At 35.3% G+C, this 27,826-nt stretch overlaps 1 protein-coding gene across 1 annotated transcript in view; it reads right to left on the reverse strand.

The window, feature by feature from the left end:
- PHF14 (PHD finger protein 14) overlaps positions 1-27,826 on the reverse strand; it is a 180,426-nt gene that overhangs the window by 141,749 nt on the left and 10,851 nt on the right. Inside the window, 4 exon segments of the mRNA XM_009326125.1 lie at positions 750-909; positions 11,474-11,618; positions 16,417-17,066; positions 27,563-27,673. Of these exon segments, the coding sequence (XP_009324400.1) occupies positions 750-909; positions 11,474-11,618; positions 16,417-17,066; positions 27,563-27,673 (1,066 nt within the window).

Consider the following 27,826-nt stretch of genomic DNA (forward strand, 5'->3'; position numbering starts at 1 on the left):
CCCAGGGAAGTGGTTGAGTCACCATCCCTGGAGGTATTTAAAAAACGTGTAGATGCGGCGCTTAGGGACATGGTTTAGTGGGCATGGTGGTGTTGGGTTGACGGTTGGACTCGATGATCTTAGAGGTCTCTTCCAACCTGAATGATTCTATGATTATCCTTGCAGATGTAAGAGTTTATGGGATATTAACCTCCTCTATGCAGGAAACCTTTTTAAATGTAAACTGCATTCCTGATGCAAACAAAAAAAGGGTTTTTTTCAAGACTTCCATCACCTTCACTAGTATGTTTTTTTGTTGAAAAAGATGCATCACACAAGTAGTTCAAGGGGACAAAGAAAGGTCTTCTAGTATATCCAGTAAGACATCTATATACATATAACAATATATGGTGACTTCATACTGAAGAAAAGGATTTATCAGCCCCTGAAGTAAATGGTGATCTTTGTTTCACCTAGGTACATCTTTTGCTCACAGGTCCATAGATCTTCATGCTCAAATTCACGTTACGACAACATCCTCCTAATATTATAGTGGGCGTGAAGAGTATTAGGAGCACACAAAAAATTAGGTGATTGACTATCCAAAAAGCACCCAACTCAAAAGTGTGGGGGGGCGGGGGTAGAGAGAGAGAGGACATCAACAAAGTTTAATTTATGACACTGTCTCCTGTAGGAACAGACTAGGGCAAAACCCAATCTTTTAAATGTAAGATGATATCAAATTCAAAACATCACTTCTTAAGTCTTACCTGCCTGCATCAGTCTCCTTGAAGATCCCGTCCTGGTTAGGACACAATTCACAACTAGGTGTGACACCACATTTGCATGCATCACAAAACCAAGGTTCCGTGGAATTTTCTGAAGCTGAGCTCATGATAGAGTCACTCTCTCCATCAACACCATAGCAACCTACACACACAAAAAATGGAAGACCAATATAAGAAAAAACAATTGCAAAAGTAGACAGTTGTCAGTTATAACTTCACACAATACAAACAGTTCAATACAAACATATACATTCAGAGGAATTAAACTGAAAGTCCCAAGAAAGCTTACAATGTTTTTGCAAAGATTAGTGCAAAATTTACATTTTAAAGAGATCCTAATTCTAAGAAGTGATCTATTTTATGTGGTTGTCTTAGATTACAACTGAAAAACAAGAAGAAAAAGGCTGTTTTACTTTATTCTTTTAGCAACGCTTGGTGTTCTTCCAGACTATCCATTAAGAAGGAAAGAAAACAAGACTTAAAGCAGCCAATGAAAACTGAGAAAACCTCAAAGCATTTTTTCAAATAGAGAAATATATTTCAAGTTAAATGCAACAAGCTAAGGAACATTTAAAATTCCCAATAAAACACTGATCTATTACACTATTTTATGGAGATATTTACAAGAAAGGCTCTTCATTCCTTTATTATTATCCTATAAGATCCTATATACCATATCCCACTCCTCCAGTGTGGCAAGTGTAGTGCTTATGTCGAGCTACCCATCTTCCCATGCAACCTGTGAAGTCTACTTTCAGTTGGATTAACAGTCTAATTCAAACTATAACATGGTTTCTTGAATACTAGCACCAAGTGAAGAATACATGTGTATCATGGGTCAGATTGCAGATTTGTGAGCACCTGCAGGCTTTTCTTGGATATTCCTTTCTCCTTCTCCCTAATGTGAAAATGAACATTATTTTTTGGAGGGTTTTTTGGGGTTTGGGTTTTTTTTTTAGAGGTTGATTATGCCAGTAGTATCGAGTCAACAAATATGCACTCCACTCTTCCACTTTGCATTCAGCATCCAAATCAACTAAAAGAGAATATACACATGAAATAAAAAACACTATTTGCACACTTTAGGGGTTGTAGGACTGAGCTTAAAAGACCTTTTATAACTTCAAAACCAAAGTATAGTTTGCAGAGCACAGATTGACAGTTTTGAGACACCAGATTGCTTAAAAAAATTAATACACTCCATCAATCACCATTCTCATTTTTACCTGGTTTTGAATTATGGCTAAACTCAATTATTCAGTTTCTCCATTCTTCTTTGGTATATCCACTGTATTCTTAATGATTGTTAAGGTGTCTATGCATGCTTAATCACCACAAATTTAGGAAAGCGTTATTTTTAAAGTGATTTAGAAGCTTCTTATTTAAATTTTGCATAAGAATAAGAGTAGTATTATTACTACTGCAAATGAGAAAAAGGAAAATCTTAAAGCTTATCACCTCAAAACTGTATTTCTGCATATGCCACATTTTGAACATTTATCTGTTATTCAGTAAGAGAAAAATACGATTTCATTGTCAACACTTAAAACACAGTGGAGACTTTACTAAAAGATTAAATTCAGCTATTTGTCAAAAACAGTGATCAAGTCAACATTTGTGCTTGCAGAACAGTTAAATTATTGAATTCTGCAATTAAATAGCAACATGATTTTTTACTTTGGTTCATTACCCACTGACTGTAATAAAATAGCAACAGTGCTCTAACTCCCCTTGTGACAGAAACAGAGCTCTGCATAATAGACTAAAACTATACTCAGGAAATAAGCAATAACACTGTAGGAACCGTTTAACAAATATAGTCTTCCATCACAGAATGAGGTTTATCAATAAGAATTAAAATAAGAAGCCGGAATGTTTCTTTTCATTATACAAGTATTCCAGAATCAAAGGACAAGGAATGCGCAGAAGTACATTCACAGGCAAGTTTCATTAGGTATATAAAATATCATATAGCTCACACATAAGGTAACTCCGTTTTCTTTATAATGTGGTACCAGCTTTAAGCAGTATTCCAGAAAGTCATTTTTTAAATTCTAATAACACAATCTTGAATACATGCCAGTAAAGTTACTTTTAAGCAATTACATTAATGTACAAACACACAGCTCATTGATATCATGGAGCTGATGAATAATTAAGCTTTTTGTAATTTCTACAGACTTAACATATTAACATTTTCCTAAAGGTACTTATTAAAAATTACCTAACACTGTAGAAGCAGTAATACTTTAATAATTTCTACTCAAGTCTTGGAACCAAACAGCTGAAGTTTAAATTTATGCTAATAATACTTAACAAAATGAAGACCTGAGTCCCAAAATCAATTAGAAACCATTTGTTAAGCTGTATTTTTTTGCTAAGGATACCCAAATTTTTTAACCCACAATTTTTATGTTTGCTATAAAGAGTCATTTGCTGCTTTTGGATTGTTAAGTGATAACAGAAACCAAAGGAGAGATAAATTTTGTCAATGTAATATCCATATGAATAATACAAATCTGTTGAACAGCTATATTCATGATATGTCTGTAAAGCTACAATCTATAAGCAAGATGACAAACCTTGCATGTGGTTTTGACACCAAAAATCAATATGTATATGAAGAGAATTAAATTCCTTTAAAAAAGTTAGTGAAAGTTCCTTGCAGGCCAAAAATACATAGTGAAGCAAAAAATTACTAGTAGCTCAATTTTTACATAATAAAACTTTCATGAATCAAAACCAGCAAATAACCCAGAACAAAAAATAATCAATGACAAAATATATTTGCCCTGATTCACAGAATGACAGATAACACAATGATGATGTCATTTGACATTAAGATGCCAGATGTGTACAGAAGCAGATGTAACATTTGTTTTTTCAAATGTACAAGGAACAAAAAACCCACTTTATTTCACTTCAATTGAGATATGAAGGCAAAAGCAGTTTCAGAACAAAAGCCAATTGTAGAAATACGTCAATTTTGCTAAAACTTCGAATTTCAGTCCAAGTAAGTGTATTTGGAACAATGAAAAGCTAAGATCATAATAGCATTCACCTGGGGTGTGAAAGAGTCTGAAGTCTCTGCCCAGTCCAAACCAGAGCAAGGATATTGATCTATTCTCCCATAACCAGTGCTCTGATCACAGGTGGTAGTTATGCCAGCATAAATACCTCAGTCTCTTCTGTGTGTTGCTTCACTTCCATATATGAACATTACAGTATTTATTGTACTAGATGTTTACTAATTCTGCAGCCTAACTGCAGCAGGTCAAAATTGTTCCAACTTATTGTGAAACAAAAAAAGATTCAATATCTTACAGTTTTTCAAGAAATGGAAATCTACTTTCCGGTTATTAACTAGCAACCATAATGAAAACCCTGGCAAAGCTGAGGAATGCTGCTCACCTAGTAAGCATCTGTAGTGTCAAAATTTAAAAAATAAATTTTCAAAATTTCTCAATATACTGACTTTTTCTCTTGTTATCACAAGTTGCAATACTAACTGCCAACAGAAAAACTAATTTGATCAGATTAACATCATGTTTTTAAACAACAGAATGCTATACACACCTTGTCAAAATTTAGAGTTGTGGATAAACAGATTATCACATACATTCAAGCAAGCAGATGCAATTAACACTAATAAGAAAGATGAACTTGCAGTTCTAGACCACACTTTCAGCGGCTTGCACTTTCCAATTTCAAGAAACTTTATGATAGTCATGCTAAGGGATTCATACTTCCCTTAATAAGTTGAAACTGGGGAAAAAAAGTGTTTTCTACTGCATGGCTATAATTGACTATTTGTGTATTAAATCAGACCTACAGTATAAAAGGCACTTGATAAAAAACCTAAATACACTTTTGTCCAAATCTGTCTGAAAAGTTAAAATAGAGCAAGAGTTCAGAGTTTTTAAAAACAGCTGTATTTTCATATTTTTACCACAGTAATATTCTTTTATCTGTAACAGACAATTACCTCTTTAAATATGTCATTTTAGGATACTTAAAACTGCTGAGTACAACAAAGGTTCCATTTATTACTGTCTGCCGCCTTTTCCTCTGCTCAAATAATTATTTTGGTTCTATTAACAAGAATTTTAAAAAGCATTATTTTTATGACTCTTTAAAATGCATAGACATGGAGAGATACAAAGCTGCTGCTTGATAAATCATTCCCTTCTAGTATTAAACAGTTAAGCTGATGAGCAAGAAAAATTTGTCCAATCCAACTTTCCTGTATGAATTGTTGGGAATTGCTGGAACAGAAAGCAACGTAAGGGCTCGCTACAAGTAAATCTCCCACGCAGCATCAGGAGGTTATCTTTAGGTTCTTTCTAAAAGCACCACAGTTGTGTATATGGTGTGCCTACCTAAGGATTGAAAGGACAACAGAGAAAAAGCATACATGTTTGGTTTCAGTTATTATCACTGCACCTGTGACCTATTTGGCATTAAGTCAACCACCCGCCCCTTTGACTGGAAAATATGTGGAAGAAAATAAAACAACTTTTAAACACTTCACTTAAAATGCATGCTGCCTTTCCTTAATGTTCACAAAAACCTTTGAGTTTTGGATCTTTAGAATACCCTAGAGACCCTTTTCAACTAAAGGTCATTAAATCCTCATGATGTGTATTCTTAGATTACTGTATCACAACTCCATGTCTGCCACCTCTTTGAATACCTCTTACACTAAATGATAAAACTGGTTTAGTATAATATTAACCTATGAATTTAAACACATGAAAGTCAAGAAGTTAAAACTCTCAAAACATTTACTGTTCCGCAAACTGCATCTATATATTACAAATACAGCCAAGTTGTCTATCGAATGTATGTTATTTTATACAGAAAACGAACTTTTTTATTCCCTGACTTTAAAGTCATTGCACTCTGCCAATAGCTTATTTTTTATGTGATTGTCATTAAAATGAAATTGCAAACACTTTAAAATGCTACCATTAAAACAATTGTTCTGAAATTTATACCGCTGAGGGAAACGGGAAGAGACACCTAATTCTTGCCCTGGCTGCATCTGTTCCTCTGTCTCTCTGGGAGGGTAATTTTTTGCCAGTCAAACAGAACATCTGCATATGCTAGCTACACCTACATATACTCTGAAACATGATCTTATTACAAAGATCATGAAAACGTGAACTTTATGGTAAACTGTAGGTTTGCCAAAATAAATGCTGTGAGATCACAGTATTGAAAATACGTTACATTCAATCCTTAATTGGACCAACAGTTCAGAATAAAGACATCAATCAATTCACGCATCATAAATGCAGAACAGTATTTTTATTCAGTAAATGGAGAGTACTAAATGATTTCACAAAATGAATTTTCATACCAGACAGCAGCAGACCAGGGTAAGCAGCAAAATTAAAATGCAAAAACGTTTTACTACACTGTAAATCACTATGGTGACTACACTATTGCTTTTAGCAAGAGAAATTTTATTCCCTGCCATACACATCACAGTAAAGTAAGAAACAAATAGAGGGGATGGAAAAGAAACAGCTGGAAAAATGTAGAACTTCTCTCATTTAATTCACAGCAACTAACCCAAGGGCAATAGCTGGCAAGCGTAGTACCTACAGTTATGGCACATGCTATGATATGCACCAGACATTTTCTTCAGACACGCTGCAATCAATATGTCAAAAAAACTGACACCACAGTTGGGGGTGTCCTGCTATTACAAGATCTTACCACAAAAGCGTTTATCCAAAATGACAGATTAGTGCCTAAAGGAGATTTTTATAAAAAGAAATGAGAATTATCTCCACATAGAAGTAAACACGCTGAAAAGCAACAGTACTACTACAAATTCAATAAGAAAGATTCTTCCCTAGTAATGTAAACATTTTTCTTTTTTTTTTTTAAAAAAAAAAGGTTGAAATGTGAAATGAGAACAAATTTTTAATTGATGGACTTATTAATTACAGGTTGTTTAGACACAAAAGATGAATACAAAATATGAGTGGGTATTAAATTAGCATTACACGTACGCTACTTACACAGTTTTAGCAGCAGTTACAGATTTCTGTCATTTTGAACCAGTTATTTGCTCCACAAAGTTTACAGATTTTTGGACGTGTCTGCAGAGCAAAGATAGCTTTTGGACAAGTGATGCAGGCCACACAGGTAATATGAACATCACACAGCAAACAGTTGCATTGGAAAGGAAATTGAATTTCCAGCAATCTCGAAACTTGTCAGTAAGGCAAGTAAAAGTGTTTATTAAGGGTCCATGACACTAGGTCTGAACCAGAATCCCCCTCTAACTCTTGGCCATGTTGCTCTGTTCCACATGAGTGCTGGCAGAGCTGCTCCCAGATGAGTTATCAGCCCTCTTTTCCCATGAAAGACCTCATGTAATAGTTGATTAACGCAAGCGAGCAAACCAAAAGGAATACAAATCATGACTGAACAGGCAGCCGCTGCACCTGGTACTCAAAAGGAAAAGGAGCTAGTACCAGGTATCCAGGTGCACAAGTAATGGAGCAGTATGCACAGTGATAAGCTACCTTGTGCTAGAAAGGCCAAAACTTACTGGAGCAAGGGAGAATGGAGATCTAGACCCTGCATGACTTAAAACGCAAGGCAGCATTAGCTTACCCTCTGAAAGAGGGTAACAGATTCTTGCCAACAACTATGCTGGCATGCAGCCGCTTAGGGATTGCAACTGGGAGGCTCACCTTCACGTGAAGGGGACACACTATCACATGGGACCTGCCCTTTGACCAGTAGCTACAAGTAGAGCAAGAGCCCCCCCAGGGAAGGAAGGGAGCCCTGGTGTCCAGAAGAAGTAGGCTTGACTCAAGGGCAGCATTTTCACGGCTAGTGAATAACTTCGTATTAAATACAGAGGTGGCCACCATAGAAAAACCTTTTCCAGTCACCTGAAAGGTTCTGCGGTAGACAGAAACTTCCACTTCAGCAGAGCACAAAGGCAAAAGCCAAGGGTATAAGATTCCTCCCTGTGAAGTAAAACAGTTTCCATAATAGTCAACAAGGACAGAGAAAATAAGGTCTTCAGGGAAAGAATAATCAAATCAGCAATATCATCATTATGTGGGTCCCTGGGTGGGACACCAGTAGGGTGTGAAAGGAGTGCACTTCCTTCCAAATAAATATCTACGGTGCTACAGAAAAGTAGGAAAAAACCTATCAATTTATAATACAACTTGAAATTGCATGAAAAAACTATGAAGAAAAACCCTGGGGTATTCCAGCAGCTTTGTTTGGGCATTTCAGGATAACAGGCATCTTGGGTTTGAGATTCTAGGGAAAACACAACTGCTAAGTATCAAAATCAGTTCACAGGAAATTGACACATTATTCTTCCCAACTGCAGGCAAACACAGGTAAACATCACTGCATCGATTTCTATCCAATTCATAAATAGGAGCCTCTTCATTCAATACTGTGCTAGAAACTGCATTTTCTGAAAACCTCAAAAACTCAAATACCAGAACAAATTTCAGGACATAGCATGGTGTCTGCAGCCACAGCAATCTACCTACTAAAGGAAACCTGAAAAAATAAGAACAAATTCTTGGATTCCAATGTGTTTACAAAATAGACTCAGTTATTGCTGGAACACATTTTTCAAACTACAAAGCAGCTGTGTATAGGAGTACAAAGGACTTCTTACAACACACCCTAAGTCTATGACCTGGGCGCACAATTATGAGGTACAGATTAAAGCCAATGATATTAAGAGTAAACTTTGCCTCTATTAACATTAAAAAAAAAATTCTCAACATTGCAAGCAATGTTTATGTGATTAGACTAATTATTCCTTCAACTACTTCTCAATTTGTATTTGGAAATCACCTGAGTTGAATGATTAAGCCAACAGGAACAAAAAGTAATTGCTGCACTGCATTTCGGTTTTGACTGCAAACTGCTTTATGATAGTATGTGTCTTCATTTATTACTCATGCATTCAGAAGTAATACAATGAGCCAATGACCACTGGCCAGGAGTGCAGAAATCTCCAAGTTATTGAACATATGTATATATAAGATCACTGAATCAAACTAAAGCTTTCAAAGGTTTTGAATTTTTTAGTAAAATTTTGATTCATTGCAAGCAATTATTTAAACAAAACTGAAAAAAGCTCCAATTTAAAATAGTACCTGCTCTTACTTATCATTACAAAATATCAAAGTACAGAAAAAATACACCGAAATAAATGTTCATTTCTACTTGAAAGTATATTACTGTACTTACAAATTGATATACATATCTAGCAATGAAACATACACACAAAATGTCAAGTAAACTTCCAAACTGCATTTACCATAGATTTGAAGTTCAGCTTGTTGCCAGGGAAATTTACACTTTTATCACAGTCAACAACTACTTTCACCTACTCAGCTTGCTTATTTTTTTCTAAGACTTCACCTATTCAAACAGAACTTCACAACTGCTTTACATATGGTTTTAAGTATTTATTATTAAAATAAATTGTAAACAGCTAAACTTAGTCCGAAGTGTGAAAAATTAACCAACATCCTTAGTCAATCAGCTTGTACAGACTGTAGAACATATCAGAATAAACTAGCAATTTGAATCTTATGAATTAATCTATTTTACTTTGTTGCAATAACAACAAAAGAAACATATACACATTGTACTCTTTATAACAGTGGGACTATAGGGCATCTTTGCCTATAACACTTTAAAAAGAAGAATGGCAGCAATTACTTTTAGACAGATTTTGAACTACTACAATTCAAGTGACTTTTGAACTATGGAACTATTTTCCTGTGGAGGAAAGCCAGCTATAATCTTACCTTTTGTATGGACAAAGGTTTAGTAAACTAAACAAAATGAGGAAGTGATCTTTTGGGGATTTTTAAGGCACTCCTCTGGAACAGAAAAACAAATTTGTGATCATTTTATTCTATAAAGGCAGAAGATCATTTTTCTATCACAATCATTCTGCACTTTAACATGACTAACTGTACAATCATGAAATAAATCTTACAGAAGAATTTTCAGGGAGTTCCACGGCTTTAGGGTTTAGATGTATTGACTGTATGTAATGTTTGGGGAATTCTCAAATAGGCATTCATAACTATCATCAAAAGACACTTTCATTTAATTTTTCTTTTCTCACGAGTTTAATATTAGACTGTGCTAGGGGAAAAAAAAGTCTACCAAGCTTCTATAAAACTACCTTTTAGTAGCTTACTGCATCTCAAATTGAATATATTCTGCACATTACTTTCCAAAAACTTCACAGACAGAGGAAGGAATTCTGCAAATGGCTACCAAGACAGCTAAATTTAGGAGTCTAACAATTGTTATAGTCAATGAAGACCTGACCAATGCCCTCAAAGGCATCTAGAGTGTGATTCAGCTCATCATAAATTAGGTCAACTAAATTGCTCTCTAAGCTCCATTGACAGTGCTGATTAGCTCTTCAAAAGACCGCAACAGGAGTTCAGGAGTTAGAGTACATGTTGACACTTAACATAAGGCACCTGAACCCGAGAACAGAAATTCCATCCTCAGTTTCCTAACTGATGTTAAGCAAAGAATTGAACTACAGCTCAATGCATGAAAAATACTGCTTTGAAACAATTTCCAATCCAGTATGAGAAAACAGAAGGGGACTAGGAGATTAAGAAAAGCACTTCCTGCCTGAAAAGGCACGCTAAACAGCTCCAAAAAATGTTAAAATTATGGGAGTTACATAAATTAAATAAATGCTTTTGAAGAATGAAAGTCTACCTTCTTTTAATTTCAGGGATTGATGTAACCTATCTCATTTTCCTGGGAAACCTTAAAAAAAAAAAGTGAAGCCCTAAAAAGGTACAGGATATCAGAAATGCTAAAAAAAAAAAAAAAAGGAAACAAAAAAAAAAAGAAACCTTATTAATGAAGAAAAACACAGGGTTTGTTTTTCAACAAAATAGGTATGCCTCTCTGTGTTACTATCTACGCTACCTTCCATCTCAAGAGAAAGAGCAACAACACACAATACAGCCTCACTTTCCATGTAAGGCTGTTAAAATTCTATACGCTCACCTCAGAATTATTCCAGAAGTGTTTCTTTAAAACCAGACCTCCTACATTTATAACACATAGACTAGATTTCAAATCAATTAGCAAAGCAACAATTTGAGTATGTTTTAACTTTAAAATTTCCCCGTTTCAAGTTGTCAGTGAAAATTATGAGAAAATTCAAGGCTAGCTGTTTTCACTTAGAACTAAATGCCATGGACAATTCCTTTCTCTCCTCCTCCGCATCTCTCTGCCTTTTTGGTACAGCAAAAATATATGTAAAAAAACCCATCTCTTTTAGAAGACCTCCTATTCTCATGATCTTATATTGCAGTTATGCAATCAAATTCGTATACTAAAATAGGTAAGACAAAAATACATTTAATATGATATCCTAAAGCCCTGAAAATACAATTTATAGCTGCAGCATTTGCACACTGTGATTCATTATATAGGTATCTGTAGACCATGTTCTAACCCATAGTTGCTTACATTTGCTTTGCTGAAGTAGAAGATGGATGTTTCACCACTAAAAAAGATTCATGTAGTATTACAAAACATTACCTGCCAGAGTTCAAAGGCTTCATTTTTTTTGAAGAAAGCAAGTCAACATTTTATTAAAAGCAAAGCATACGCCTTCCTCCCGCAATGAGAATGAAGGGTTGTATTACCTTCGTGCACTGTTATTCCACAGTTGTCACACTGGATTATTTCATCAGCATCTTCACTGTTATCTCCAAGACAAACGCAACAAATCAAAATATGGTCCATTTTCTGGGAACTCCAATTTTGAGACTTCTCAAGGATCAATGAGTCCTAATATTGAAAAATGAAGACACATGGATTATGCCAGGCACTTCAATTTTATTTAAAACAAACAAAAGATCTGTTATTTGCTCAATTTCGAGCAACAAACAAAAAAAAGATGGAAAATTATTTTCACAAGAATAAAAGCTTCTTTGTTGTCAAAACATTGAAACACTTAATCCACAAATATAAGAGCTGGGAGAAAGGATGGATACAATCTCATCTCAATATACCTAGAGATCTGTTAAGAGCCAAAGGCCAAAGAACGGTCTTATTTCCTCAGACAGAAACATATATGTCTTTAAACCATTTATGTTCTACAAAAAGGAACAAATACACACACCTAAGACCATTTCAAAGCAAAAAATAAACAAACACCAAGGCCAAAGGTGACCTTCAAATGTCCCATTATTCAGAAAAGTTGCTTCATTTTGTTAAAATTTGCACCTTCCAAAAAATAAGTGTCACATGGATCTGAAAAATCTGAAAAGAAACAGCTAACACAAGCTTGCCAAGTCTTTACTTAGGTAAAGTATAACAAATTACCAACTCAGTTCTATTTTGTTGTAATGCAAATTTATATGTGTCTATGCAAAGCCATATGATTTATTAAAGCTGTAACAACTTATTTTCTTCTGATTATATACAGAAGTAAGGATTTGCAGAACAAGTACAATGCTCTGTTTTGGCAACCTTCAAGGTGAACTGCACCACTTAAAAAGAATGTGACTTTTAATAGGGAATTTCTTGAAGGAAACATAGAGAAGTGTTTCACAAACCAAATAAAGCTGTATGTAAATTTTAGTTTTTTCATAAACACCATCTAGGCTTCTTATTATTTTCATTGTGAGGTACAGCCACTGTCTCTTCTGCAAAGTTTCATGGCTTGCATACATTTTCCTTTATTATCTAAAAGCAAACACTGAGCTTGAACTACCTTCATTGATGACAGGAAGGCATATAGGGAAGTGTGAAATTAGGCACACTAGTAAAAAATAATCATTGCAGGATAAAGAAATAGTAATAGTTTCATAGCAGAGGCTGACCGTTCAAGCCTACATGGCATCCATTCAAAATATTAGAGATCTGTGAATATTCCAAAACTGCTGTGCTATCCTACCAGAAAAAAAAAAAAAATAAGGTGAAAGATGCCCTCTCAAACATCTTTTTGTCATTCCAACCCCCCATTTATGACATAAAACATAGCATCAATACTGTGCCTGTGTAGCCTAAGCAGATAAAAAGTATCATGAATGCGACCTGAAGTAGATGTTCTTCCTCAAGCATCTTAAATTCTCACACTAATCCATGCAATTATTTCATGATAGCCTCTCAATCTGACACAGTAAGACTCCGCACAAAATTTTCAGTGAATCATTAATGAAGTCTCTTTGTACTTTAGGTGTATCTGGGCAGGTATTTGGGGGGTAAGGGCCAGTATCTTTGCTTGATTTTAAAGCAAGATAGAGGGGTAAAATAATTTTCACACCCAAAGCTGGGCTCAAATAGTTTACCTCAAGGAATAGAGGTGGCTTGTTATAATGTTTTTGACCTAGGAAAGGTCAAATACATAGTTCTAGCAGCTAGGAGAGGCTTCTGGATCTCCCATCCATTTTCTCTAAACAATGTAAGTATACATGACCTATTAAAAAAAAAAGCTCATCTAGAGGTAAAAATGAAAGATTATGCAACCATTCACACAGTCATGCTTGCTTACAGGAAGGCCACTAATAGTGAAAAATACAAGATTCTCCCCTACCGAGTTCAGACTTACAGAGCATTTCTTCCAACATCCTCCTTTGAGGACAAAGTTGCAAAGCATTTTGAGGAAACTTGCCCATTTTTTTTCAAAAATACTGTGGCCCATCATTACTCAAAATACACACATTTAGCTTACCATTCACATTACAGACAAGAAAATGGCAGTAGATACTCCCTAACTTTGGCAGATTAATTGTGCAATGGCACAGGCTTCTCAGACGCATCTCGCAGCTCCACAGAAATCAGCTTTTTCTGACAGTATCTTTGACTTAAACTGTTATTTGGCTTCACTAACAGAAGTTTAAAAGAAATCTATGATCTCTACTGTTATAGGAGCCCAAGGTCTGGTAATTAAAAAAAGAAAGAAAAACAAAAAAAACAAAAACAACCAACAAAACCCCAAACTATTACTTTAAGTTATATTAACAGAATTGCACTCTAAAACCAACACTGAAATAACAATACCTGTTTAGGCAGCGAGAACATATGCAAACATGGGTAAAAAAAAAAAGAAACAAGCAACAATGGAAGGACATCAAATTTGGATCTAATGTTAGGATCCCCATCTATTATGGTTTACCTTATGTGAAGACAGCCAACAGGTCAAACAGAGCAGCAGAATGACTTAATTTTCTACGCAGACATGGAGAGGGAGTGATCTGGAACAAATGCTGCTCTCCCCTGCTTAGTCCATGTAAGCACCTGAAAGACCCCATCCCAGAAGCTGACCCTACTTGTCTAAAGCATGGGAACTTTTATGTAGAGATGGTAACTGCTGCCAACTCCTGAACAAGTCATGTTCCCTACCCAAGTGAGGGAAAGGATTTCAGCTGAATCACTATGTAATTCCCAGTTCTGTGGTGTTAATGAAGAAAGTGAGCATTTCAAACTATATGCCTATGTTGTAACTTTAAAGGAATAAAAATAAAATTAGAAAATAAAATAGCCACCTCACTGAGAACAGAAGAATCCCATAAAGTGGTAGCAATTATAAAAACAGAAAAGCACCATTTATCTACTAATGATGCCTGACCCTAGAAAAGAAAGCTAAGTTTGTCTTCTGTGCTTAATATAGTAGAAGAGCACATAGTATTTCATTACAGCACAGGTTAAAATACTGTGTATCCAGTCCTCAAAATATTTTTGTAAAATACAGAAAAATAAAATAAAAATCACACAGAAACAAAAACCAAACAACCCACCCCCAATACCCCTCCTCAACATCCACCCCCAAAAAGTAAAGGAAGGGAAGAATGCATATTAAGGACACTACTACATGTTCAGAGTTAATTACCTGAACATTCTTTCATAAATTAATTATGCATTCAGACATCTGTTTTTCTAAGAACTTAGCTTCTGCAGTGTAATGAGATTTTGCTAGACTTGTCTGCTACACAGGTTGTTTTTGGTTTTTTTACTATTTTAAAATATTGTAGTCGTGGAGAGTATACTGTTGTAACACAGTTGAGTATCAATCTAAAAATTACAGTCTATAATCCAGTCTACAGATACTCACTGTTGCAAGACTTCTTGTTAAAAACCTATTCATAAACAGTACTTTGCTTTACATGCAGTAAAGATAAATTATCAGTTACAAAATTATAATTTGAACTTCAAATTTTCAAAATTTTATTTTATCTTTTGATCAATGTCCTAAATCCAAGGCAAAAACAGACTCTGAGGTCCATGCATATCAAGAAGCTTCGTAAAAAATACATCAGAGACAGCTCTGGATTCCTGAAACAGGCCTAATTTTCCAAGTCAATGGAAATTATGGACATATTCAAGAATATATCCCTAAGAATGTAGACTCACATCTCCATTCTGATACGGGAAACAACTCCGAAAGAAAATTGCCTATCTCCATTAGAAGTTCTGATCATCAGTATTGGTAGAGCACTTTCAGCTCTTGAGCTAAGAGAATACGGGTAACAACACTAGAATTACAGAGCTAAACAATGAAAGAAGATGCCTATACAAAAAGTAGAAAAACCCCAGAATTATGCTTTTTTTTTCCCAATCACAATTATTACTAGTAATTAAAACAGCACAGCTCATTCGCAATCACATATATATTATACATAACAAAGTATCTGAAACAGAGACAACTGATTCTTCCAAATACTCTGTTTAGTTCCCTGTCATTTTACACATTAAAATAAAGATTAAATGGAATAGCAGAACTTTAAATAGTGCCATACCACTATCATTTATCAAATGTTATGTTGACATTGCAATTATTTCCTGAAAATTGAATGTATATTTTACAGCAACTCTTTTTATTCTGTTCAAAATTTTGCTACTGTAGGACATGAAGTCAACCATCCTGACAACCTAATATCTTAATTTTTCCACAGGCACAACCTTTAGGCAACTGTAATTGTGCACAGGGAAAAAAAGTTGCATTATTAAACACTTAACATATAATTTTCACATTCTGCAATTAGAAGATATTTAATATAATAACAATAGTTCGCAAATACTTTTTAGTACTGGAAGCATTTGTGAGCATTATAAGCAAACCAAACATAAATTATCATGATTATCCTATTTGATTTTAAACTCAGCGTATTTCTTTACTTAGAATTCTTCTATCAGTGAACTTAGTATTCAGACTTTGATGTTTGTCACAAAGAAGGGCTACGATAAAGAACAACCTATCATTTAACTATTTTATGAATATGTCACAGATGCTTTTAACTTTCAGAACATTACAGATATGCAACATTTACGCTAAAACAGAACTAAAAGTCTCGCTAATACATGTTGATTTGCATACTGGACCTCCTATTTGCTTTAGAACTAGTCCAACCCCCCCTAAAGCCAAGAGAAGTCTCTCTATTGACTTTAGTGGCGTTAGATTGGCCAAATGGTCCAAGCAAGGTTATTTAATATGCAGTGCCTATTTAGCACAATTCTGCTGCTTCGCTTATTCCTGTAAACACAATTCCAGCCAATCAGTTTAACTTTTCAAATTAACAGAATAGCTACTGGGGAGTAGTTTCCATTTGTCAACAGATATATTATAGAAAGTTGGTTGCACTACCTCATTACTCTTGCTTTGTGAAAGAGCCAGGCTATCATTTGTCAATTCCTCATCATCTGCATTATTCCTGTTAAGAACTTTACTCTTCTTCTTCTTGGATCCTCCATCACTAGCCGTGCTGCTATTATCTTCTTCATTACCTTCCTCATCATTATCATCCTCATCACTTCCGCTCCCATCATCTTCATCATCCTCATTATCTCCATCACTCCCCTCTTTTCGCAGTGCATTTTTTCCTTTTTTTTTCTCAGCAGTAGGCCGCCAGTCGTTGTCATCTTCACTATCATAGTCATCCATGTCATTTAGTTCTTCCATCGATACAAAATCCAGCAAAGGTCGGTTCCTGCGCAAATTCCATTTTTTTGGTTCATTTGTTTGCTCATCAGCCACAGCATCAGGTTCGGTTGCTTTCTCTTTCTCTTTCTTCTTTTTCGGCTTTTCTTCTTCATCTTCTTGCTCTTTCTTTTCAGTTTTAATTACCTCTTTGTCTGCTGTTGGCACCTCTTCTTCAGTGGAGCTTTTTGGCTGTTGCTCTTCTACTTTCTCTTCTGCCGGTTCCTCCTCCAAGATATTTTCTTCTGATTCAGTACAGGAACCTTCACCACTGTCCTTTGATGCATCTTCACTCCCATGACCACTTCCTTCAGAATCTGTTGAGCATATGAAAATTTAAAAAAAGTTCCGACACAAATGTACCCCCAAAAATAAAATCTGTTGAAGCAAGTTGTTAAACAAAAGAATGATGCATGTTCCTCCCTCATAAGGTATTCCACCTATCTTTTCAGCTGGTGTCCAAATACTGCTATTTCGAGTGGTATGTTGAGAATCTGTTAAAAATGAGTGCATTTTAAGATGGCAAAAAAAAGATGGCAGAATTTATTAAATGAACATTAAATGTTCCTTTGAACTGCAGCTCATATTAACAATAAGCAGTAGCACAGAATAATTTCCATGTGAAGTCACATCTTAAAGAAAGAGCATTCCAGTTTTTAATTTCTGGAGGCGTTTTCTAAATCTTCAAATTAAAATAGTTACTCAATAGAAGAGATTTAAAATTACAAAATGAAGAGTTTACATAACAAGTACTAACAATAGTATGGATAATCCCTCACCTTCATTTTTAGTACAGGTTTGTTTTTCCAAGTTTGGGGGCTCTTTTAATTTCCAATGTTATTTCACTTACTAATCTCAAATAAGCTATGCCTCATTCAGTGTTGCAGCTGCACAATACATAAATTCTAACTTTATACCACTCATATGGTATTATTCTGTGTGTAGTCACTATTTCCATTAATTAACACAGGCCAGTCTGTGCAACAGAAAGGAACAGAAGAGGATTTGTATGAAAAAAAAAAAAAAATCACAAAAATAAGGCATCTGTAAAGTACATGTAAAAATTATTGAAAAAGATGACAAGTGAACTTCTTAAATTTTATAAACATCCTTGTTGATCAACCACCTTGACTATCTCTCATCTTATATTCACCTACTACTTTTCATTTAAAGTATTAGTTTTAATGAAGAAAAACTCAGAAAATATTATTTTAAATTAACAAGAAAATATAAAGTTGCTTGATCCAATGCAGGGATCAATTAGGTAATGGCTACAGTTTTCAGTTTGTTCAGAGTCATCACCAAGTTTTTGATGCACTGTCTCATAGATGCAAAGAAGAAACATGTTGATGCTTGCAAAATTAAAAAAAATCCTTAATCACTTTAGTTACCACAAAACCCCCACCACCACTCAGGATCACCTTGCACAGAGAATTTCTGTGCACTTCCGTCTCTGTATAAAGCCAAATAAACAAACAGCGGGGCAGTGTGCTACACATTTCACATGGCATTTATTTCTACCCCACAGAACACTGCCTATGACTAGCCAGTAACTCAGTTGTTACTTTGATATAATGGTCAGTTTTGTCTTTTTCTGCATAAGTATGTGGAGTTCATTTGATGAGGAAATTATATAACTATCATAAAAAAAAAAAATCCATCAGCGCTACTACTACTGATTGGGATATTAATGGTATCAGTCCCCTTACAAGCTAATAGAAAGTAAAAGTTTCCTGCAAATGTTCTAACCTTTAGAGAGCCAGGAAAAAAAGAGAATGCAGTAACACAAGTTATTGTACAATCTTTTGAGAAAAGAGTCATTCAGTCATCTCCCTACACCTACCAGCCTTAATGGTAGTAATGGCAGTACAATATAATTAACTGAAATTTTGATATAGTAGAACACTCTTCAGGCGTGCCTAAGAAATAAAAAAAAGTATTAATATGCAATCTAAAAAATTATTTTTAAATTACAATAGCTTTGTTTGGATACATATTCATGGGCATGTTAGAGAGGGTCCAGAGAAGGGCCACGAAAGTGGCCAGAGGGCTGAAACACTTCTATGAAGAAAGGCTGAGACAGTTGGGGTTGTTCAGCCTGGAGAAGAGGAGGCTCTGCGGAGACCTTATTGCCGCCTTTTAATATATAAAGGGGGCTTATAAGAAAGAGAGACTTTTTACCAAGGCCTGTAGTGACAGGAAAAGGGGGACCGATATTAAACTGAAAGAGAGTAGGGTTTAGATTGGATATAAGGAAGAAACTTTTTATGATGAGGGTGGTGAGACCCTGGAACACGTTGCCCAGACAAGTTGTGGATGCCTCATCACTGTAAGTGTTCAAGGTCAGGTTGGATGGGGCTTTGAGCAACCTGATCTAGTGAAAGATGTTCCTGCCCACGGCAGGAGGTTGGCCTAGATGATCTTTAAAGGTCCCTTTCAACCCAGACCCTTCTATGATAATTGTCAGCTCTCACAAACACTTTACAAGTAACTCCTAAAGCTAGACTTTCATACTAGACATTTATATTATAGATTAAATGCCATATGTATGTTTAAAAGCAAAATGTATTTTTGTATCTCATTTCACAGATTCTGACTGCCAACATGCACTACTTGTCCCACTGTAAATAAGGTAGTATAGGGGTTTGCTATGTTAAAATTAATTTAAATGGATTTTTAAGTTACCTTATATTATTTTCTTTTGTTTTACTTCCCTACCATAACTCCATGACAGTAATTTGTTTGGATGCTTTAATTGTGCTGTTCCATTTCTAAACATGCTTAGACTTCTTGTGAATTTAAGCTTCCACTTCTTTTTTTGGGGCAATCTTAGTCTAGGTATAGTTTGATCTTTAACAGCACTCTAAATTACTATCAGTGATTCTTGTACATCAATACTACAACACTGAGAATACTCTCTAGCTGCTTTATGCCATGCAAACAATATAAAGCAGAGAACAAATAAACGTTAGTTACATTCACTTCTCTCCTTCAAATTCTCTTTGCCTTCTGCCTGCACATTATGCTTTGTACTCTCCTTTCTGCATGCATGTACACACCAGAGATACCTATAGTAAGCGATATCCCTCTTCTGTCTGAATGCATCCACCGTGATAGGTACTTTTCTAGAAAGAGTTATTCTGTGATAACAGCTATTTTTGCAGGTATTCTTCTGTCAGATGCACTTTCAGTTAGGAAGAGGCTGTAGTATACCATTTTCTCCTTGAAAGAAATTCTTAAAGAATGGCTCTTTCAAATTGGCAACCATATCATGTCATTCCCATGGGAGAGAAGTCAAGCTACTCTCAGTGAAAGATGGGGCCAGATACGCTGCCAAATAGTGAAGAATACAGAGTTCCACTGAGAACAAATATGAGAACAGTTGTGAGAAAGACATCATTCATTTCTGTACACCTTGTATCTTCAGCTCTACTGAGCACAACAGCAGGTGGCAGTCAAATCTAAAGAGGGTAGTTCAGAAAGGAATTCTCCAGAACAGAACATTATGCTCCAGAGATGATATAAGAAAAAGGGTAATAAATATAAACAAAAGTGACTACTAATCTCCATGTCAGCTGTGGAGTCTTGTATAATACTTACTATGCACAAGACTTCAGGGGAAAGCTACTGAAATCACTACAGCAGTTAAAAAAATCCTCCCAGGGTTTTGCAGGACCATTTTACAAGCGACTTTAAACGTGGTACCCTGTGATTTTTTAATTATTAATTAATTAATTTTTTTACATTCTAAGAAAATCCATGTATACAGAGAGTAAGTGCTACACTACGTAAGTACATGGCCACCTACTCACAGAAGACCGGCTGATTCTTCAATGCAGCATTTAGCTTAACAAGCAGCTCTCCAAAAAGCAGTTTTATTGCTTGTTTTTAAGTGAAGTCTGAAGGCTAAGCTAGTTAAAGGAAATAATGGATTCGATTTTGGGCTTGCCTCTTCCATTAACAAAGCCTAACCAACTCCAAATAGCAGAAGAGAAGCATCTGACATCATTTTGGAAAGTTTTTTTTTTTTTTTTTTGCACTGAGTCCTGTCTGGTTGAGTCTTACTCAGGCACTCAAAGGTACATACAAAGAATACAATCCAGGATCCTGGAACATTGAAAAGGAGTGAAAAACCTGAAAAACTGAGCATGTAATACAGAAAACAACTACCATGTCTGAAGTCATTCCTACTAAATAATATAGTTTAATAATAATCTACAGGCATCATGTGAGAAGTTATCCAGCCCACAGTGTGCTTCACGATACCCTCTTTTCGAGGGCAGTAACAAAAAACAGGCTACAATTGAGGTTAACTGTTTTGGAGGTTAAAGCCACTCGATCAACATCACCCTGTCTAGTGGTCTCTTAGCCTCTTTCTCCCAATCACAAGGCGGACAACAAATCTTTGACAAGATGATGTGAAATTACTTGGGTATCTCTGTTAAAAAACCATGTTACAGACCATGTACAATCCTTCACCCAGGTTGCCTTCATCCCAACAGATGGGGAAAGTGGAAAGCACTGCAAAAAGTGTTTGTCGACAACAGCCTCTGCCTATAAACCTCCCTACAAGAACAGCTCCAGAGTCACAAAAACTCCTTTGCACATGTGCTATACCAAACATGTAAAAGCAGCCATACTTCCTATGCATCTGATCTAGAAATTGTAAATAATTTTAAAGACTCAAAAATACCTTAAGGAAATGCTTAAACTAACTAGAAAGTTCTGATATTAATAACTGGATGTAAAATTAAGGCAGGGAAACCTAGATCACATATGGAAAATATGAACTTTTGAAGTGCCAAAGGCAGAGCTGTTTAACTTGTAAATTTCCTGATCACATTCATCTATCAGACTAAAGCCACAGAGCTCCATTATGCTAAGACTGATATAACTATTCTGAAAGCAAGAACTGAAAAGGCTTAATACTTCACTTTCAACTTAACTTCAAAAAAGAGAATCTAGCATCAGTTAGATATACGCCACTGGCTTTCTACGCTATTTTGCAGAGTATGATGATTAAACATTGGTGGACTACTGGCAATTCAACATTGGTAATGCTGGCAGTTAAAAAAATGGAACTGTCCAAAGTAACGGGATTAAGAACATACAAAACAAAACCAACATAGATTAAGATATTACTGCTCTAAGGAGAGAAATTCCCTTCTCAAATAATGTTTTGAAAAAAAGTATGTAATCTGTATTAACTGCAGATGTAGACTGGGCAGAGTAGGAAATGAAACTGTTCACTGATCCACAATGACACTTGTTTCAGAAGAAAAGTATTTAGTTTAATAGAAAAAAGGACGGAAGAAGAACATAAATGAAAGTTGTTTAGTAAGCAGTTTCCTCACTTCTACACTAGCAGTAATTACATCGCACAGCATTTCAGTAGATGTCTATTCAAGTCATAAAAGCACTCAAAACTAAAGGTTGCCAACTTTGACTTGAGTCATTGGGAACTGCCTTATTTACAGTGTTATAACACAGGTGGAATTGGTTACCCTACCTCCTGAATTTGCTTGACATTTCCCAGCTTCCCTGCTTTTAACGTTATCAAACTTTATTTGTTTGGGATGAAGTATTGCATACCCCATAACTTCCCTCAGCAAAGTTGCAGTCCTACATAATCCATAAAGTTGGATTCCAATACAAAAATTCAATAGCGAGCTAGAATATATATTTTTCCCAGAAACACCTAAGAGTTTCATATCTTGTATGAGAGAAGTGACATCTGGGAGACAGTTGAACATGTGTCTGGGACATGCTAAGTCTAAGTCTCTGAAGCATTGTAACAAGTACATGCTCAAGAAACACTTGAAATATCCCATCCTCACTGAGCATGTCTAGACTCTCAGAGGTGGCCAGGCTGCAAACAGACCACCCCACCAAGCTGGAATTAATAAAGCACAGAACCTTCTCCAAGCGGTAGGAAATACACAAGAGATGGGACATATGCACAAAAAAGTGGAGATGCAAGAGAAAGTAAAGTAGGAGTAGTAAAGCAGGAGACCATGAAAATCCTGTTCAAGACTGACTGAACAAGCATAATGACACTGAACCGATGAGCAAGGGTTCCGTAAGTGACAGACAGGCTGGAAAGACAAGGCATAAAGAGCCACAGTAGGGGGAAAACAAAGAAAAAATATGTCACCCCATCACTACATCCACCCTGCCCAGACACTGGAATGAAAGCCTAGATTTGTTACGTTACTCCTCTGCTGTCAGTAAACACACAGAAGAACAGAAATCTCAGCGTTTCCAAAGAGAACACAAGTTCAAAATGCTCGTCAGTCACTCCAAAGTGTTACTTCAAGTAGCAGACATCTGTACAGATAAAAGATCTCACTTGGGATGAAGATAACCCAAGAGAACATAATGCCCGTATTTTCCATTTTCTCAGTGGGAAAAAGCCCTTGGGAATTCCGCTCTGAGGGACTACATATTACAGTTGCAAAGTCAAGCCTTGAAATGATTGTAACAATTAAGATTGTAACAATTACATGATCATTTACTAATGATTAGCTATTCAGTATTTTCTCTTACCTTCACTGTCTACTGAAACACCCTACAACTTTTCTGTTGCTTACCATTTAAGTTTATTCTCAAAAACAAACATATTAGTTTATTCATCAATATTTCAGTAGTGTTTATCACTATAGTATTTTGGTGCTTCGCAAACATTTCTTTATATTACAATATCCTGTACAGGAAAGCAAAAGTGGAATCTCCATTGTGCTAAGAGGAAACAAATTACAGAAAGATAAAGATATTTGCAACTTTTTATTTCTAGATCAAGTCACAGATTTTTCAGAATACCTAATATATGCATTTATATAGATTATTACATGTTTTAAACAGAGCTCCTACTGACCTCAATTGCAATAATAGTACATAATATTTCTGCAAGTCAGGCTCCACACTCAACACCAAAAAAACAAACATTTACAAATGCCTCTAAAAATTTGAGTCTGGGAGACTTGTAGCAGAAGTAGTGACAGAATCCAGTTCTTCAAGGCAGCATTCAGCTACGCTCTTCTTAGCTACACTGAGACAGAGAGCCAGTCCTTAAATTCACACATCATTCTTGTTCAGGGAACACACTACATTTCTCTGCATCATTTCAATTTCAGTATATGAGCTGCTGAAACTGACCAACTTCACCGATGAGAGAGAAGGAAAGTGGTAAATCCTTGCTTTGGAATCCTGCTGGAAATTACTCTACAACTATACACTGATTTCTGACATCAGTATATCTCCAGTTGCTCTCATTAAATTAAAAAAAAAAAATTAAAAAAATTAAGAAAAAACCCACCAACAAAAAAACCAAAGTATGTTCCAATTAACTTAAAAGCAAAACTTCAAATAACTGATCTGTATTGTGAAACATATTATTAAAAAACTTCAGTTGAGTATATTACAGTACCAACATTTCAAGTCACATATTTGTATGCTCTGACTCCAAAGGGACAGGTTTTTTGATTGATTCCCCATGAAGATTACATATGCATTCTTACTTAAGGAACAAATTTTTCAAGATGTTTATAAAAAACAGAAAAATACAGTACTTTAAAATATGGCATTACTACTTTCTATTACGTAGAAACAGAGAAGCCATTAAAAATTAATTAATTCAATAGTAACATAATGAAAAGCCCACAGGCCTGAAAACTATTTACATTAAGTAAATTTACAAGAATCTAACAGTTCTAAAATCAGTTTCCCTAAAGAGATGTCAGAATGATGAACTCTTTAAAATGGAAAAGGCAGTAACTGCCTGTTGGTGTGACCTAAATCCAAAAGAAAAGAAGTTAACTACATCGTAAGTAAAGGCCATATCTTCTATGGATTTTTTTTGGTGGAAATGGAGGTTAGGCAATTAGAAATATTTTCTGTAATGAAAAAAATTTACCAATACATCAGGACTCTGAACACAAAAATTCAGAAATGCTGATTCCTTCCTAGAAGTACTTAATACCAACTTCTCAAATCCTTACTGCATCTCAAATTCCTAGAAATCTGATAGAACAATGAACATGTGTAAAAGCCTAAATGTTCAGGGCTCAGTCCTCCTAGACTTGCACAATATTGTCTACTAGCACATATCACTTAATAACCTAAAGCTCATACATATGGATGTAACATAATCAACGAGGAGTAAACAACTTCAGAATTCTTTTATTTCAGTATTTAAATAGTCCTTTAACTTTTAACTTTCAAATCTGTTTTGTTTTTTTAAACACCTATATGTGCATTTGTGAATCAAATAAACATACATTGCAGAGCTGTGGAATTACCATACTTATGGGATTTTTCTGACTGCATGAGTAAAATTTATGGTCATTTTCAACGTAGAAAGATTGTTTCTTCCTTCTGTCACATTTATTTCCCTTTGTAAGCAAACTACACAATGAAATTCTGAATTCAAACAAATACTAAATACTGAATTGCAACAGGCTGCACACAGAGAGACCTCACCGGTCACTGAAAGAGGAAAAAGAGCAATAGCCCTGACTGTAACAGAGAAATACACATTATGCTTTGAAGGCTGAATCCACAGTGAAAAAAAGAAAAATCTGTTTTCTATTAGCACCAATCTAGAATTTGTCTAGTAGGGCTGATTGTGTGTGTACACACATATTCTTTATATATATAAAACTTTGAAATTATCAATTTTATTTATATGTGTGTGTAAAAAAGTCCCTTTATTTCAGCACTTCTTCCACCCAAATCTAAATGGACTAGGTACAACCAAATTTAAGGCTATGTTATACCAGCTTCATTTTAAATCAGCACAGATGTTGTTTCAAATATCCTGCAACTATCCATTTAACTTATATTACACATAACAAATGTTTCTTTTTTCTTTCATCTTAAGAGGTTATATGTTTAATAACTTTCTATTCCCCAACTTCTCCAAACTCTCACAACTTTCTCCTTTCACCTTTCAACTTCTCCTTGAAAATCTTTGAATAAAGTGTAAAATGTCAAACTGTGCTGCTGTTCCAGAGTGTTTTCACTAAATTTTAAATTTTATTAAACAGAACATTAATTTCTACCAGTGATAGATATAGGATCTGAAATGTTAAAACAAGCTATATGAGATATATGACCACAAACCGTAATTAGAAAAATATTTTATAAGTAGAACTCAGTTTTTTCTCATACGCTTGTTTCAATTCAGTGTTGCTTTTTTAAGGGAAAACCCATCCAACTTCCTCAAAATGAAACTGAGATTGAAATACTCTCAAGGCTAGACACTGATCCCCCACCATGTGTACATACACATACGCTATCCTCAAAGTCAAAGAGCATATCAATTACAAATGAATCCTCTGCATTTAGACATAAGTCAGGATGCTTTATTCATTATTTTTAATTAATTGATTGTCTTTTAATCAAATAATATATTGCTCTGCATTATGTGTCCATCTCCCATACCCCATTTTCAACTCTCCTTTTCCCTTAAATCCTACCTACACTACTGTTCCAGAATAGGGAGATTTTCTTTGGGTACTAAAAGTCATTTCCTTTTACGGCAAATTGTCTTTACTAATGGCAGTGCCCTTACTCAAAAGACAGGATCAAAAATCCCCAAAACAAGATTAAAAAAGTAAATTAAGCCCCCAAAAATCTTAGCATGAAATTGGTAAGACGACATCAGTTTTACTCTCTTAAGTCATTGCAGCCTGCTTCTACCACATCAACCAAAAGAAATATGTCTAAGCTAGGGAAAAAAACAAACAAACAAGGAGCATTAGGGCATATCTTAAAACTGGCACTGGCAAAATGATCATTAAGCATTTTTAAGTTCATTAGCAAGGAGGAGTTTGCCAGATGTTAAAAAATAAGCCTCTAAATGGGAGATGAGGAATATTTTTGCAAGATACATTCACGTGAAAACATAGATCAGCATCCCCAGTGCAGAAATAACAAAGTGAAGTTATTTAACAAGCTGTCATAATGCCTCCCTTACATCTTACACATCCTGCATCTCTTTGCTTATTTCCCTGAGCATACGCCACAGAACATCCAATGTGCAGTTTATTCACAAACATGGTCGTGCCCCTTCTTTCCCTTCCCTCCAATATACTTGAATTTCTTAATTTTATTTTGGCATCTTGTTTACTTTCAGTTTCTGTGGATGTTCACTGCAGATACAGGAATCTGCACACACAGAAAAGACTGCAGAACAAAAACACTCTGAGGCAAGGACTTCCTTCTAGTATGAAATGCATACACCTTTATTCATAGCTATCTGAATGGACACCTTAAGTTTGTCTATTGTAAAAAACTATCAAAACCTGAACAGATAACCTTTCTGCTTAAGGTTTTCACTCACCAATGGGAATTAACCTTGAGAAATAGGCAAGTTCTTAAGTCCACAACAAACTATTATCCAGACTGATTCAAAACAAAATGGCTTTAGAACATTCTTATTTCAATACTAAATCCAGTGAATATTTCAAAAATTATCTCTACATTGAAGAAATAAAAAGCAATAGATATAGCTAAGGTAGTCAGCACAGAAGCTACTCAAATGCTTCTGCCAAAACTTGTTCGATAAACATGAGTTTTCTGTTGAGAAAAAATTAATTGCAATTTAAGTATTGTATGGATGTTTTGTTTAATCAGTTGTTTCTTATCCACAGCATGAGAATTTCCAGTTATCCAATCGAGTCACTGAACTTCAAGTGGCTCCAAGTCCCAACGGTTCACTAATACCATTCCGTCTCCCACATGATATTAAATGAGCAACCATAAAACAAAAATGAGATAATTCTGAAGCGAGGAGATGAGGAAGCATATTTACCTGAAGCATCTCCAACTTTAAAATCACTGTCATCAGAGCTATCATAATCTAAAGCTTCCAGCAGCGAAGCTGCCAAAGGCTTCACTTGTCTCCTCTTCGAACTGCGGTCCACTGCAGGAAAAAAAACACAGTATTGTTACTAGATGGCATAATGAGAATTCAGCATCGTTAAAGATATTTAAATTACAAGGAAAGGCAGAACGGCCGTGACAGGCAGGGGCAGCCCCCGCCACACCGCCCGCAGGGCAGCCCGGCGATGCAGAC

Source organism: Pygoscelis adeliae, unplaced genomic scaffold (genome assembly GCF_000699105.1).
Source record: "Pygoscelis adeliae isolate BGI_AS28 unplaced genomic scaffold, ASM69910v1 Scaffold15, whole genome shotgun sequence".
Taxonomy (NCBI): Eukaryota; Metazoa; Chordata; class Aves; order Sphenisciformes; family Spheniscidae; genus Pygoscelis; species Pygoscelis adeliae.